The sequence below is a fragment of the Dermacentor silvarum genome, chromosome 1 (genome assembly GCF_013339745.2).
Source record: "Dermacentor silvarum isolate Dsil-2018 chromosome 1, BIME_Dsil_1.4, whole genome shotgun sequence".
Classification (NCBI taxonomy): domain Eukaryota; kingdom Metazoa; phylum Arthropoda; class Arachnida; order Ixodida; family Ixodidae; genus Dermacentor; species Dermacentor silvarum.
The window spans coordinates 381,933,459-381,950,187 of NC_051154.1; the positions used below are offsets into that span (position 1 = coordinate 381,933,459).

Consider the following 16,729-nt stretch of genomic DNA (forward strand, 5'->3'; position numbering starts at 1 on the left):
TTAGCGCTACCTAAAGTGACCGCAGCTAAAACTAACTTGATAAACTACGCCCGTTAGATGTTCCGGAAACTTGCTGATATGCTTTACATGACACCTCTCAGGTACATTCTTACAGTATAGGCTTACTTTAAAAAAATCAGGTTTAAAATTCTGCGCGATTTCGCTTTTGAAAAGCCGCCCCCATATTTTTCGTTTTATTCTCTGTGATCTCAGCCACGCAGCCTTGATTGCTTTATTTTGCGGGTATGCAATTGATACGGAACAGCCACCACGTAACACTATTTGTAAACGAAGGGGGAAAGTTTGCGCTACTAAATACTTTGCTCCTTAATTGGTGACAATGCTACACAAGGTGTCCTGCACATGTGCACTAATGAAACGCAAATACTACGTGCAAAGTCAACACGGATTTGTAGAAATGCTGGAATTTTGGTAACCCGGCACCGGAGAAACAAGCGGCCCTCTTTAATGAATCAGACAACCTCAATGCCTTATAGATATCTGCTTGGTCCAGATAGAGCGACTCTGAACAAACAAAAAAATGTACGTGGAACAGGGAAACCTCAAAAAATGGAATTTTGGGCTCTTGTCAAAAGCGCCATCAGATTATGCGGCACACCAGAGTGTGGTGCTCCAGAATAATTTTGAGCACCTGGTGTTCACTGACGTGCCCCTAAATCTAAGTACACAAGCTTTTCTGCATTTTTCCTTCATCAAAATGTGGCCGCCGTGGCCGGGCTCGGAGCCGCGGCCTCGAGCTCAGCATCAGATTATGCGAACAAGCTTCCACCATTAGCCCTCTAACTTCAAGCGCAGTGGGTGACGGCGGAACAATGTCAGTGTTAGCAAGAGCTCAGACGTCGAGCTCAGCACCGGGAAATGTAAACACGTTTGTTTGCCGCCACCAGTGTTTAATAAAAATTCAAATGAATATACTCACGACGATTTAGATTGGAGATAAAAGCGAAATTACAGTGGTAGAAAACTTATTTTCCTCTTTTTCTAGACGTTATACAGGAGGTCAACGCTACTAACCAATTGTTTGCATTAAGCAGGTCGATTATTTGGAATAAATGTTTTTGTCTACGCCCAATACCGCTAGTATTATTTACTGATTTATTATCCCTAATTCTTATTTCATTGTTCATTGTCCGGCCCTCTACGCCGTCATTGGTCCCCAATCCGATCCTGTGGCCAAAAATTTTGGACAGCCCCTGACGTAGACTGAAGCCTACCCGTCGTTGAAACGACTCTCCACGCACCTTGTAGGAAGATCAGCGTCTTGTTGTACGGCTTGACGACCAGGGCAGCCCTGGGTCGGTCGTAAAAGACACCTGACTCCTTGATGAAACATTCCTTGATCATGTCCACGTCGCTGATGACCAGGTACGGTACGGTGCCCTTGTAGAATCCGAACACCTTGCCATACTTCGCAATCCACTCTTCCAGCACCTTTGCGCCGTTACCGTCATGAAAGGAAAACGTTACTTTCACTTGAAACCCGCCACCCTCCAATGTGCGCATCGGCAGCCACAACTAATCTGGTTAATGAGTTAAAGTATGTATACACTTGGTCGAAGCTGTCTGTGTTTCTTTGCAGTTCCAGCGCTAATGACTCGGACAAGGTCGAGGTTCACACGCGAACTCTTCTTACTTTAATTCAGCGTGTGCTCCATACATACATCGGTCATCTCCTCTAAACTGTATTCCAATAAGCGGGACTAAGCAAGCGCTCAGAGACCACCATTTAAAGAAATATTTAGCCACAGTTAAATGATCATAACTTTGTAATGGAATATTTCCCGTCCATCTCAAAATAATGCTGACTTAAGAATCGGGCTTCCACAGAAAAGTTTACAGCGGCGCCTCGTAAGCCCGCATGCATCTGTTCATTTATTCAAATCAATGAAATCTCGTTTATGACTACCAAAAGCAAAAGGAACACCCGTGAGCAAAGTGTATACTGACCAGGGATTGCGCGATATAGCTGATTTTCCCCTTTGCCTGTGGATGTAACTTGAAATTGAGGACTGCAGTCGAAACTTGGCATTGAGAACTTCCCAGTGCACTCGCTAATTTCAGTTTAAGTATGTTAATTACGAAGCAATTCAGCTTTTTCGGCGACCCCGTGGCACGCACACTTTTTCTCACGGGTGTGCATGAGGCAAAATATACGAGTATTTGAACTAACTTGTACGAAGCCTTAAAGAAAGCATAGAGATGCGCACCATGCGAACCCAAGTGACACAGCATAGTTCACTGTAATCTTGAGCAAGGGAGTCTTTGGTGGTGAGCCTAATTTGCTAATTTCAGAAGATTGATGACCCACCTTTCCAACTATCAACTTAAACGCAAAACCTTCAATGCATAATCTGAAGAGTGTATTGACAAACAACCGAACGATTTGTTTCCTGTTCTGGATAGTTGTGGACGTACATTTTTTGAGCTTGAAAGAAAGCGCACGAGATCTAATTAAGTGCCATGTGACTGGCTAGGCCCTTGCGAGCAGCGGTGTGAGCGAATCATCGCTGCCACACGCAGACAACATGTATGGATAGACTGTAAGTGATGGCTTTGGATAGAAGTCAGTGATCTTGGCCCCACAAAATTTGCCAAGATATACGTGCTACCACGGAGTGAGCTCTCCCAAACATGACCACTTCCGCTAGGAGTGACAAACCTACTGCCATGTTGCACCTCTCTGAACGCCTCGCGCGAGCTGAACTTAACTGAGATTGCATCGTGCGTGGCGCAACAACGGCGCCATGTGCGCACGCGACGCATGCATGATCCAGTGATGGTTTCTTCCCTCTACAGAACTATACCAAAGTAAGGCGTGTGGGTAGTACAGTTGCGAAGATATAAGCGATATTAGTCTTACATGTTTTCGTTACATGCAGATGACCGAAATATAAGACGTCTCGTGTAAAAAAAAAAGTGAAAAGGCCTATCGAGCCCGGGTACCCCCAACGCAGCAATAGGAGATTCTACCGCAACGCTAACAGTAGGCTATGCGTAGAAATATCTGCATAATATTTGTAATTTGTAATATTAGCCACTGACTGCAAACTACTGAGGACTACATAACATACATAATACAACCTACATAATTTTACTGCGATAGCAAATATGTGGACGCCCCAGACACATTTCTGCCAGCGTCGTCGGCGTCGCCGTGATGTTCCATATAAAGTCCAAGGATGATACCATCGTCGCCGCAAGCCGTATGCTGTATGTTCGAGTGAAAGCGTGCGAGGATGGACCGACGATAGTGGCTAAATCTCACGTGCGCAAGGCAGGAAAGCGAGGAGGAAGCGCGCTGCCTTCCTTCGCAGGCACGGCACCGGGAGGGAGGGAGGGGGAGAGACGTTCTACTTCGGTGGCGGCTGAGTATGGCGCGGCCGCACGGGCCCTGTCTTGAAATCGATCTGCGAAGAGCACAGAGTCTAGGTGCACCGAGGGCTAATAGCTTCGTGTGTGCTCTGTACTCGTCGCTTAGTTCGCGTTGAAGCGAAAGGCATCACGAAGGTCTGATACACGCTGGCTGCTGCCGCCGCGCTTTCTCACTCCAGCGTTTTGACAGCAAGTGTACGTGGTCATCGAGTGAGATGTTTTCATGTTTGCGAGTGTTCGCGTGACGCCATGCTTGTTAACTTAGTAAGCGAATGTTTACCAGTGTAATCAGTTGATAAAACTGCTATCCTTACTTCGTATAGCTGTCTCCTAATTTGCTATCGCAATGCATGCTTCACCTTTCAGGCAAAACTGCGACTTTTTTCTGGACTTCGGTGTTTCCAAAGGCCAATTCTTCTGTACTCTACCTGCATTCTACTTTAACCTTTTATCTGTAACGTATACAACACATAGAGCCACTTTCGTTAAAAAAGCGAGCACTTACCTACAACACTGATTACCATCGAAGTAATCAGTGTTGTGGGTAAGGGCTTTCTCACCATCGAAGTGAGCTACTGCAAGTAAATTCTCCCTCTTGCTTGCGCAAAATCCTACCTAGCACATGTAATGAAGGCAAGACATGAGTGTATGATGGACAGCCCTGTAAGTATTCCAACCGCTCTGAAGGTAGTGTGAAGCTTCGCGGGATGCGGCTTTGCGGGGGAGCTTTGTCTCTATGGATCCGCCCTACCTTTAAGAAGGTCAACTGGATACGTCCGGAAAGAAATATTACGGGATTCGTTGGACGTATCTGTACTGCATTCTCGCGCATACAGCCAACGTTACATTAAACACTTCGTTACGCTTTTTTTTTGTAATTCACGCTGAGAAAGGAAGGGAGTGGCGATACAGGCTGGAGAGGGCAGACGGTGAGCACAAAATGAGCCTGATGTCCCCGTGTAATCACTGTTGTAACGTTATTGGATTTGTTGATACCTATTCAGCTCGGCGCAAGTTTACAAAAGTCCCACTGCCCGTAGGCAATAATGCGCTTTATCAACGCAGACCTGCGCTATGTCGAGGACTGCGTGTGTCCTTCTACTAGTTAATGCTATTTGCGAAAGCCAAGCACTCGAGCTGGAACAACAGACAGGAATTGAATTCAATTCAATTCAATCAAAAGAAATTCTTGGCTCTTACTTGCCAGAACGACGACACGATTATGAGCCATGCCGTTTTTGCATTTCACCCCTATCAAATGGTGGGCGCCGCTGCCGGGATCGATCCCGTGGCCTCGAGGTTCAGCAGCACACTGCCATAGCCAATAAGCTACCACGGCGGGTGACAGACATGAACGGAACTGTGCTCTGTGCTCATATAGCTTTCACGCACGCCTGAAGTCACTGCCTTTAACAAACTCGCTGAAGCGTCTTTGTCAAAGAACAAGTTTGTACGCTCACCGCTATCCTGTCTTCCTTAAGTTGCATCCAATTTCCCCAGAGCAGATGGGGCGTCGGTCCATCAATGCTGTACCTACGAAAGAAGCCATACCCTTGGCGACGTCCCCGGACCCACACGAGTAGCCAGGTGGCCAACAGCGCGGCCAGCGTGCCCACAAGGAACAGAAACATGTCGGTGAGGGCGACCTGCGACGCGTGATACAATAATACAATAAAACAAAAAATCACAAGACCACTTGGCGTATCAAGAGGATGTCCAGGGATGATAGCATGTGAATGCATTTCTTGACATTTCAAGTGACTCTTCATTTGCCTACCCTCTCGAGTTTCGTGTGGCTGCTGTCTGCTGCTGGGTTGGTCGGAATCTCGGCGGATATGTTTGTGGGTATATATATATCAGAGTTATATGTGCTCCGAATGCAAGTACCGGTGAGGGGGCCTTGAATGCTGACGGAGAAAGTAGTGCCAATAGACGTATCTCTGTTCTGTGTAACGAGAAAAAAAGTTCTACATAAAACCTGAACATATAATATCACAGATATCTCTAAAGCACACCGACCTGTTAAGGGGATTGAGCATTAAACGGATTCCTTGATTTCCGCAATTTTCTTTCGTGTAGGCATTGCGCATGTGCAACTGGGTGTGTGTGCTCATTCTTAGTCAATCTCCCAGAATAAGTATGCGACGCGAGAAGTACACATTCCTGAAATGTCGTGTCGTACTTCTCTGTGCATACACCTGTTACTTTTCCTTCGACGTGCTGCATGCATCGCCTTCGCCCTTGCATTTCAGCATAGCTTGTGAGCGGTGTAGTCCATAAACATAAAAATTGCATTTAAAATAAAGTTGTAACATTTGTCGTGGAGAAACATAAACTGTTGCATGAGATTTCACGTTGCATAGGATGAAACAAAACAAAATGTACGTATCGCCTATAGTAGTGGAACTTGGGCAGGCTATATAGCGTACGCTTGTAGTTGGCTTACGCAGCGCTCACCGTTGCGAACTTACCTTATTTATTCGTCCTTGTCTGCGTTAGCGCTGTTGTTAGCCGAGTGTGTACCTATCGCCGTAAGTTGTACAGAATTTCATTAGCAGCTTCACTAAAACTTCGCTTCACGTAAATTCATATATGTGCGTTGGGTATACATAATGACTTGAATACCAGCGGTTCTTTCTGATAACTTATCTGTTAGGGTTTTGTCAAGCCCTGTAGGCGTCATTCACCTGTGTTCATAGTAATCGTTCTGTGTTGTTTGAATAGCAGTTCCAAGCTTAAAACACTTGAATGTTGCATAGTTCCGCACTGGAAAAAATGTAGGGAAGGCACAAGGAAATAGATGTGCAAACCAATGGATGATGTCCATGGCTTCAATGCTTTCTAAAGGTCAGAGAAAGCAGCTACAAGTTATCATGAGGTGCATATTTTCATTTTCATTTTATTCCCCATCTTACAGTACAGATGGAGCTATTTCTCGATGAAGTTTTACAGTACAGATGGAGTTTTTTCTACAGCTTCTAGAAAAAAGCTGTTGAAAATATTCACGCCCACTTCAAGAATAGGTCTCCGGAAACCATACGAGCAGTATATGGCAGAATACTAAACTTTCATACTTATCTTACAAAAATGAAAACTGATTCATGTACAGTGATGCACAATCTTTATTCACGATTTTTAGATGCGTAGATAAATGTTTATTTGCCTTTAAGCTCTTCGCCATTGCCCGGATAATTCCGTATTCGAAAAGGTGTCGAAATGTTCAATCAATGTTCATTTGATGTTTGCAATTTCTCGACGTTTGTCTGCTTTGAAAACAGGACACGTTTGCTCGGAGTATACTGTAGTTTACGTTGCTGAATGGGCGAGTTGGTGCATCTTATGCGTGTGTTGCTTTAGCGTAACTCAGTTTGAGCATGAAGGAGAGAGGACAAACAGGTGACAGGATTGTTTTGTCACGTGTGCTATGAGCGGGCCATATAATGCCTAATAGGGTCATGGGATAAAACCAGTTGAAAGTTTAGCGCTCATCCTGTCACCTGCCTGTCCTTCTTCTTCATAATCAAACTCAGTTGCGCTAAAGCAAGACAAGAATATACTGTAGCCCCGTTTCAAAAAAAAATATTATGGTATGACTCGACCTGTTCTAAAGTTTGCGAAGTGAGAAATCGCAGGCGATTTGTTTCCAAGCTTCTCTCACCAAGCGCACACCAGGTAGTCGTGAGCGTGGCAGGACAATTAGAGCGCTCATAAACTTAGCGCAATTTCCTCGGGAGACGGTCGTAGAGATCATTGAAAGCCTCATAACCTCATAAAAGTGGTGAATTCTGGTTATCGGGGAGGAAGTCACTCATCATTGGCCTATAAAGCATCCGCTAGTTGTGCTGTACGCGCACACGTTCGCCCATCACCTAAAGAAGAGTGGCGGGCGAAGCGCGGCGTTCACTCGGTTCTTGCATAAAGTGGACGCTTGGGCGAGTTGGTGATTCAACATCGACATGTCTGCACAGCGCGAAAGACGAGGACTGAAAAGAGAACACAACACAGGCGCCTGCGTTGTGCTCTTTCTTCTATCCTCGTCTTTTGCACTGCGCAGACATGTCGATGTTGTTCTTTCAGGACCGGGCCAACTGGCGTGCATGTGCATTGTTGTGAACGACAGCCGATGAAAATGAGTTTTCAGCCAAGAAGCATGCTGCGCTCGTGCAAAACTGAAATTGTGCAGTATAGTATACACTGCCATGGTGTGGGAAGTGCTACATCTCTCCCAGACTAGGAGATGCTCGAACGACCGGCTGAGGAAGCACCGAACAAATTCGCGGGTGGTTGCAGGACTAGCAGGTCATGGTGATTTCCAAAGTTGTACGTGTTGTTGTTCAAACAATTTATTACATAGTGTCCTCCCCTCTTTGACTATGGTCATAAGGGGCTAATTAGGCGGTAGTAGTCCTGGCACCTTAAAGTCCTTTCTGGTTTTTTGCTTCTTTCTTTTAATGTGATGCACGTGTCCGCAGCCACTATAGATTTGAATAAAGTAGATTCCTTAATGAACGTATATGTGCACAAAATGAAGGGAATAATTGCATTAGCATTCTTTCAGTTGGTGTCACAGAAAAGCGGTGAATTACTTCAGTAAAAGTGAGGTTCGACACGTTGTGCGTGGGGGATTGTTTTTTTTTTTTTTTTCCTTCTTTTGTGCCGACAGCAGTATTGCTTCGGTAAACTTAAGTCGTAGGTGCAGTGTCTTTTTTGTCTGTCTCATTTCTTACTTAAACATATTTACTGTATGATATCATGGTGCATTGCTCGTAAGTCGACTTGCTGGTTCAGGCCACGGCCGAGCAGTTTCACGACCTGAGACAAAGGTATCTCGTAAGATAAGGATATCTGTAACAAGAGTCTATTGGTTTAATTCCAGCACGTAGCGCACTTTATCTACACCGTGACTCATCTTGTGGTATATTCGATCTGCCCGAGTGGGAATAGCCTTCAGATAGCTTCGGATGACGTACCGAAAAATTAATCACATGTCACGCGAGCAAGCTGCTGTGGATGATCCGGGATTCTCATGGCACTTGTGAATCAAAGTAGCTCACCACTGCCGACTGCTCGATCCGATCACTCCAGCCCCATAAAGCCCAGCGGCTTAACTTCTAAAATATAACCGACACAATGAGTTAATGTGCACCACCGAATCACGCTTGCATTGGACGAAGTAAAACTTGCTGTACACCGCAAAACCCCAAATTATTTCTACTGACTGCAGTATCTTTTCGAGTGGATGATTGATTACATTGAAGAGCCATGTCGGAAAAGCACGAATGAAACATCAAATCGGTCGCACGCGCACAACTGTTATACAAAAATGTGGCATGCTGTGAACTGAGCAATGCAAAAGTAGATAAAAAGGTTACAACAGTGTTGTCACAGCAGAGGTAAGAATTGGGCTCACGTACGTGTCCTGGAAACATATATACGTGGTCTCTCTGTCATGTAGCAGAAAATAGGAGAGACAATCGCGAAGCTGTCTCAACGATAGGTTCCACGAGAATTATTACGCTTGTACAAACAGGTGCAGGGAAACCTAAAACCTATTTGTGCAGGTGTCTGTCTGGCCTTGTGAACGGCACGATTATCGCCAAACATTCTCGGGAAAGGACTAGGGAGAATACGGAGGCCACCGGAATTTGTAGCTTTGGGGAACTCTATGTAAGTGCAACTTCGGGGCGCTTTCGCAAAACGACGCTTTCATGCCGCATTCACCAAGGGCGTTAAATCGTGTAGCACATGTCTTGTCGGTTGTTTTCTTGGGTGACATATGTGAGCTGGTTTTTTGCATTTCTTGTATCACACAGACACCTGTTTGTATCTATTATTGTTGCTGTTCTTTTTTTTTTTTCATCGTACCTTGGCTCTTAAAAACGATTCAGTATGCAAGGTGTCCCAGCTGTTATGCATCGCGTTTTTAAAAAAGAAGGGTCATTCTACGCGAACATAACCGAGTGCATATACAGTACGTGGTTCACACCAGAGTAGAGCAGCCGCCAGTAATTTTTTTCTTGATGACATTCAATTTAGCATATATTTGCAATTTTCAATTTTTTAATTACTGCTCTGAATGCCGTGCTGTCAAAGAAGAATTTGTGGGAAATTGAAAGAAACAAAGATGGCATGTTTTCAGCCACGTACATTTTGCCCGCTTATTTTTTTCCCGGCTGATAAAGAAAGCCCGCGAAATATGAGAAATATCACGTGACTTACCATCCGCCTACGTCAAAAAGTTGCTCCGGGGCGCGACAGGTAGCCCACTAACTCCTGTGGAGCTTGTTTGACGGCGCTGCTTTTTGATGCGGGCGGACGGTTAGTTACGCGATATTCTCATTTTTCGCGTGCTTTCTTTATCAGCCGGGAAAAAAATAAGCGGGCAAAATGTACGTGGCTGAAAACATGCCAGCTTTAAGTTTCTCTCGATTTCCCACAAATTCTTCATTCACAGCACGGCATTCAGAGGAGTAATTAAAAAATAAGCAAATTGCAATTATATGCTAAATTGAATGGCATCAAGAAAAAAATTACTGGCGGCTGCGCTATTCGAGTGTGAACCATACACAGTATATGCACTCGGTTATGTTAGCGCAGAATGACCCGTCTTTTTTAAAAACGCAATGCATGACAGCTGGCACGCTATATATATATATATATATATATATATATATATATATATATATATATATCATAGCGGCGACACAAAATAACCTGTAAGCGCAAAATAAAAGTAATTGGAAGTTCACGCTTGCCGTTTTTTTTTCTTTTTCTTCGTTGATTTTCCCATCTTTGTATACGATACCACCATAATCAATCCACACAACGAGCCCACCCAAGCTTCGCCAAAATAGAATTTGCGGCATGAATGCTGAAACTATAGATATCAGTTTAATTCGGCACTTTCAGTGCGTCGTTAACTAATTCTTCTCCTTTTTCTTGCCGGTGTTCTTACGTATACAGCCCTGCTTGAAGCCTCCGCTACAGAAGAACGCCTCAGCAGAGACGGTTCGACACAGAGTTTTACATATGCACACGACTCGCAGAAGTCTCACGCATGGCAATTAGAATGCAGAATACAAAGCTGTTTTTTTTCCCTCTGTTTAAGGCAGCGCTGGTGGGAAGCCACCCGACCCGACTGCAGTAGTTGAGTGGCTATGCTGCTGAGCCCGAGGTGATTGGTTCAATCCCCGCAACGAGGACCGCATTCCAATGGGGGCGAAATGCGAAAATGCTCCTGTCCCGGGAAATGAGTGCACGTTAAAGTACTTGAGATCACGGTCAAAATTAACCATGTGCCACACTCCGGCGTGACCCATATCGTGGTTTTACCACGTAAAACCCAAGAATGTACTTTTTTTTTTTCAATTAGGATATTACAAGCATTTCCTTTTTCATTCTTTTCGAGTCTCAGAGCGCGTCTTGGGAGGTCCGCTGGGCCGAAAATGACACGTGATCACCACAGAGTGCGATAACCAGCTGTTTTGCCGACGTTACTTCGTGACTCTTTCGCCAGTCCTGCATCTGATACGGATGTTGCGGCCTGTGGTGGTGCAGAGCAGCAATTAGGCGACGCAGCATAGAAACATGAATCCCTCCGTTCAACGGGTATAAGTCGTTGGCCCCGGTCGCCTGTATAGATGAAAAGCGCTTGGTTCGTGACCGACTGTGCATTTCTCGGCAACGGATCACTCACATACGTGCGCATACAAGAGTAAAGAAATCGCCGATATGTGAACATTAGCTGCGCGCATCTAAACGCGGAAGCGTTAGGAATACCCGCTGGTATACTCAACAATGGGCCCCATTGTGCTCTACAATGCACGACATGGGGCACGCTTTCTTCACTCATCGAGCGTCACTTGTCTTAGCCCAGTTCACCCCATGGTACTCACCGAGCGTCACTTGTCTTAGCCCAGTTCACCCCATGGTGACCGCCATGATATGTCTCAACCGAAGCACGACGTACGCGAAAGGGTGGGAGCGTTCTACTGTCCAGCCGCAATCACGCGCAACCACAAACTCCTGCAACGCGGGCACGACGTCGCGGCAACCGCGTCACTTCCTTGTTGTGGTGCGCGCTCACGGTTTGGAGGCCGAGGAAGCTCAAGGACGTTCGAGGGGACGTCCCCCGGCAACGAGAGCTTCTGCGATGCGTATACAGTACTCTCGCATTCGCGCCCCTCCTCGTCTCATTGGGCACTCGCGCGTACGCGCTTCGTTGCCCGAGTGGCTCAGCATTAGGAAGATACCGAAGCGGCTCCTTTTCTATGTTTGACCCTCCGAGGTGGCGCCTTGGCTCGTGTACTTTGATTTATGCGCACGCTAAACAAAAAAAAAAAAAAAAAAAAAAAAAAAACGGGTGGTGAACACGCAAAACGCCTCGAGCGGCCAGTCGCTCGGCAATTCTGCGTGTATTCGCGGGCATCTTTCACGCTCGGTAAAACACATTTATGTAGCAGGTATTGAGCAACAGAAAGCTGTGTCGGGAGTTTTTCATGTTGCTCTACAATCTTCTGATTGACACTTTGATAATTAGGACAGTACTTCTCGAGATATATAATTAATTACAATTACCTAATTAAATCTCAGCAGAGAAAAAAATTACTGGCGGCTACTCCACTGTACTGGAAACAATGCGCACTAGGTTTGCTTCGCGCAACGCCGTTCCTCTTTATTTAAATCGTGCTGCGTGATAGCTGCGACACCCTGTATATATATATATATATATATATATATATATATATATATATATTCTACGTTCTCGGTATGCATATATATATTATGAAACGCTGCTGTATGCACACACGTCACTAGAACACGAACGCATTTCTTCGGACACTTTGTAAATTACAATATCCAAACTGGTGTAGTCCAGACAGGGAATTCGTTTGTGAAAGAAGCCCACGAATACACGCAAAGTGTCTCGAGCGTCCAGTCGCGCGGATATTTTGCTTCCATTCGCGGGCTGTCACGCTCGGAAAAACACTTTTATGTAGCACGTATTGAGCAACGTAACAGGTTGTCGCGGTTTCCTCGCTGCAGTACCATAAATCAGCCACTGTCATGTCGTTGCCGTCGTCACCTTCATTCTGCTGTCGTGACAGGCACACTATTACTCACCTCTCTCAAACATGTAGGTCCATCTTGCCGCGCTTTGCAGGAACTTATTAGCACACGACAGCCGTTGAAGCGTACATACACGTGAAAAAACTTGGAAACAAGATAGCCAAGGATTTGCGTGAGGCAGACAGTGCATATTTAAGTGACCTAACTTATAAGGTGAAAAGCAATCCTAACTTGACTGGGAATACGTTAAAATAAAGACTAACTCCCGTATTCTGGGACATTCCTCCACTCAATGCTCCACCTCGACTCGATGATGACGGTGATGATGATGATGCTTTAATGGCATCCCCTTTTAAACGGGGCAGTGACAAATAGTCACGTAGCCTGCTTGATTTAATGAGGTACGATATACACATTTGTTCTCAAGCATTTTTGTATACATTTCATTAATCTTTCTTTTTCTGTTTTTTTTTTTCTTCAATATATACCTTGCACCGCTACCTATGACTGTAAGATATCAAATCAGGTCGCATAAGTCTTTTCCCTGCATTTCTTCCACCAATACTCTAAACGTCTCTTGCTTATCTCGACTGCTAACCGGTTGATGCTTCCATCCACTTTAAACCTAAGCGCTACTGGAAGGTGTACGTTACCTCCTACGGTTCTCACTGGGTGAATCCCCGCATAGAAACTGGATGGCAGCGCCGGCCTTTGGCGGAAGCGGTAATTGCGTTTCAATGAAGCACCACAACAATTCTCGAGAAGCGTAGCTTCTTCTTCAGTCAAGGCGCGGCACTGCGGTCAAATCGGTGGAGTGGAGGAAGAAATTAGAGTCGAGGATTGTTCGAGAATACGGGAGTAAAACTCCCGACGGTATTCCGGACATAATTGATTGTAATAAATACCTCTCCGATAATGCAAGAAAAGCTGAATGTTTTAACCGGTACTTTCCGATGGTGTTTTCGGTATCGTCAGCTGTTCAAACTGCAATCTACCATATAGGAGCGTTATCGGAAATGGCCGAGTTAGAGGTTTCCGAACAGGCTGTTGCATCCCTTTTATAAAAAAATCACCAGCCCTTCCCCTTGTCGAGAAAATGGGAGTAAGGGAAGCTTGTGACAGAACGACATTGTCGCAGGCGTTCCGCTTCATTTGCCCTAAACTCAGGGTCCGCGGCTCTTCACTGACATTTCGCGTGGGCTTCGGAAGCCCTCACGCTAGAAGCAGACGACAAGCTTCGCATACCCCCATTTTCTCGACAGGCAAGGGCTGGTGATTTTGCCTCTTTGGGTCACACGTGTGACAAGGGTAATTCAAGGGCACGTTACAGGTACCCGAGCCCACAGGGATATGTGCCATTGTGCTTGGACCCTTTCTGCGCTGTCACCAGGATCGGCCCACATGACAGGAGTATGTGCCATTGAGCTTGGATCCTTTCTGCACTATAACAGGATCGGCCCACTTTTCAGCGCGACACCTCCACTACCACCACCACCTAGCCGCCGCCGCCGCCGACAGTTGTGAGCCTATAAAGCTTAGCTCAAAACCTTACTGCAAACTCAGCCAGGGGGCATTATCTGACGACTGGAAGCAAGTAAATGTCATTCCCAAAGCGAGCACTTGTAATTATCGACCTATTTCTTCGACATGTGTGTCCTGTAAAACTCTTAAACATATCATTTATATATAAATTTAATAAGCCACCTTCAGGCTAACAAATTTTTCTATCCGACACAGCATGATTTTAGAAAAGGATTTTTCCTGCGACGCCCAACTAATAAAATTTACACACGACATAGCCGCAACGTTAAATTCTGGTAGCCAAATGGATAGCACTTTCCTCGATTTCACCAAGGCTTTTGACACTGCAACACACTCGCTCCTCTTGCTAAAATTACCATGTCTTAACATATCCGCTAACACACTTGCATGGTTACAAGCCTATCTTTCATCTTGAAAACAGTGCACCGTTCTTGATGGCGCGTCATCATCACATGTAACCGTCGTATCGGACGTGCCACAAGGCTTCGTTCTGGGGCCGCTTCTCTTTTTTTTTATATCAATGATCTTGCTGAATGTGTGGCCAGTCGTGTCAGGTTGTGCGCGGATGACTGCTTCATATATCGCGATATCAAGTGCACAAAGGATTCCCAACAACTGCAAAAAGACCTTGACTCAGTAGCTCGCGTAGCACATGGAAAATGAAGCTCAAGGTATCAAAGTGCAGTGTCGTTAAGCTTACAAAAAAACATTTTTTTTTTTTTTTTTTTTTGGCGAGAAGTGGAATACGACGCTGGAATGCGGAGCGGCAATGGAGCCAGCTGTGGAAGAAGGCGACGACGCTCGAGCCATTGCAGATGGAGAAAGTTAATCATCATAATGATGATTAACTAATATCCCTCTTATCCTTATTTCATAAATACGTCCATAACACAGCACCATCAGTTCTGCCTCTTGAAACTCCTCATTACAGGTCACAACGATTGTACAATCGGTCCAATTTCATGCGCATCTACGGAAACACTAATTCATTTAATTATTCCGCTTTTCCAAGAGCCATTTCTCTTTGGAACGACCTTCCTAACGCCATAGTTTTTGAGAGGGACCAGGAAAACTTCCGGCTTCTTCTTACAACGCATTTTTATAACAACTCCACATAACCTAACTTATTATTTTTGTCTATGCCTTTCCCGTCATTAATGTGCAACTACGCGGTAAATATTGTTTTCTTATAGTCTAACTCTGTCTTGCTCGCTCTGTAATTCTATTGATTTGGTTTTTCTGTGTGAAATTTTGTTGTTGAAAGAGCTGTTCAATTCCAAAAGCGTTCGGTTTCTTCCTTGTACATACTGTAACACTATATTACTGTATATTAACGCATTTCTTACCGGATATATTTTGCCTATGTATTCTCATGTGTATTTTAACTATTGTATAAGTTATCTTTGATTTTAGTCTCCCTCCTTTACACAATGCCTCTAGGGGCCTGTAAGGTATTTTTAAATAAGTAAATAAATAAAATGAGAAAGACCTGATGGTTAACTGGCCCTTTCCTTAACTAAACTTATGATCCTATAGCATATGTATCCTATAGAACTCTTAACTTGAAGCATTACCTCCTTTTAGATGGTTTTTTTTTTTTTTTTATTCTCACGGCCTCGGAGACACTTCAACTTCTGGTTGCCTGAGGCCGACTTCCGGTGTGCTCCTTGAGAAACATAATGTCGCTAGGTGCTAGCGCTATAAAAAAGCAGCCTCTACTTACAGATTACTGCATGGAAAAGACACCATACGTGTTGTTTCGGAATATACGTATCTAGGGATTGTCATTAACAGCACACTGTTCTGGAATGATCATGTTCACAGGGTATCAGCAAAAGCCAGTCGCGTGTTAAACTTTCTGCGATGTAATTTTAGGAAAGCACCTTCTGTTGTTAAAGAAACACTCTACGTATGAAATGTACGCCCAATTTTTGAATACGCATGCACCGCCTTGGACCCAGCAACTAAAATAAATGTACGTGAATTAAAGCGTGTCCAGAAAAATGCCGCCAGGTTTGTGACGGGCGATTACAATTTCACGAGAAGCTAAAGCGAAATTGTCAAAGAATTGGGATCGCCCTCACTTTCATCAAGGCGTAAATATCTGAGATTATGTCTCTTGTATAACATATTAAACGACAAAGCAGGGATTGATAAAAATAACTACATAAATTCACGTAGCTACATTTCATCACGAAGGGACCATTGTTTAAAGTACGCGAGTATGTGTGTCGAACAAACGCTTTTGTAAATTGATTTTTTTTCCTAAAACAATAGATGAGTAGAATAGCCTCCTGGGGCGGATTGTTACGACCCGGCTCAGAGTGTTTCCTTCACTTTTGCAATAGCATGTCTTGGCATAGTGCCACCTTTTTTTTTCCCTCCACTCTTCATGATGTCAAGGGAAATTTTGCTGCCTATGTATTTTGTACTATTTATCGTATGCTGTAAATTGTTGGTTTGTACTGCATAACATGATGTACTGTATGATGTCGTTAATGTGTTTTACAGTGGAGCTGTATATGGCTAGGGTATAGCATAGAACTTTTAGTTTCCGCACACAAAAACTATCATCATGAGTAAGTCATACCCCCGTAAGCAAGCAAAAAATGCAATGGCTCATAGCCCCGTGAGGCAGAGACTACATGCACTCAGCAAAGTGAAGCGAACAGTGCTTACATTCTGTGGAATCACGAATACAACATACAGCACAGCACGTCCAAAA

The 16,729-nt window shown here is 44.6% G+C and overlaps 1 protein-coding gene across 4 annotated transcripts in view; it reads right to left on the reverse strand.

Moving 5' to 3' along the window:
* The window catches only part of LOC119437498 (cytochrome P450 3A8), a 72,713-nt gene that overhangs the window by 37,863 nt on the left and 18,121 nt on the right, over nt 1-16,729 (reverse strand). For 3 of the 4 annotated variants that reach the window (XR_007465117.1, XM_037704506.2, XM_049660614.1), the window contains exons 2-3: nt 4,854-5,039; nt 1,263-1,452 (exon numbers count right to left, since the gene is read on the reverse strand). Coding sequence is in view for 2 of the 4 variants with exons in the window: in XM_037704506.2 (XP_037560434.1) it covers nt 1,263-1,452; nt 4,854-5,024 (361 nt within the window). In the remaining 2 variants the exon portion in view is untranslated. Of the gene's footprint in view, nt 1-1,262; nt 1,453-4,853; nt 5,040-11,288; nt 11,468-16,729 lie in introns of those variants that run through there. The other variant, XR_007465118.1, reaches the window with a different exon arrangement.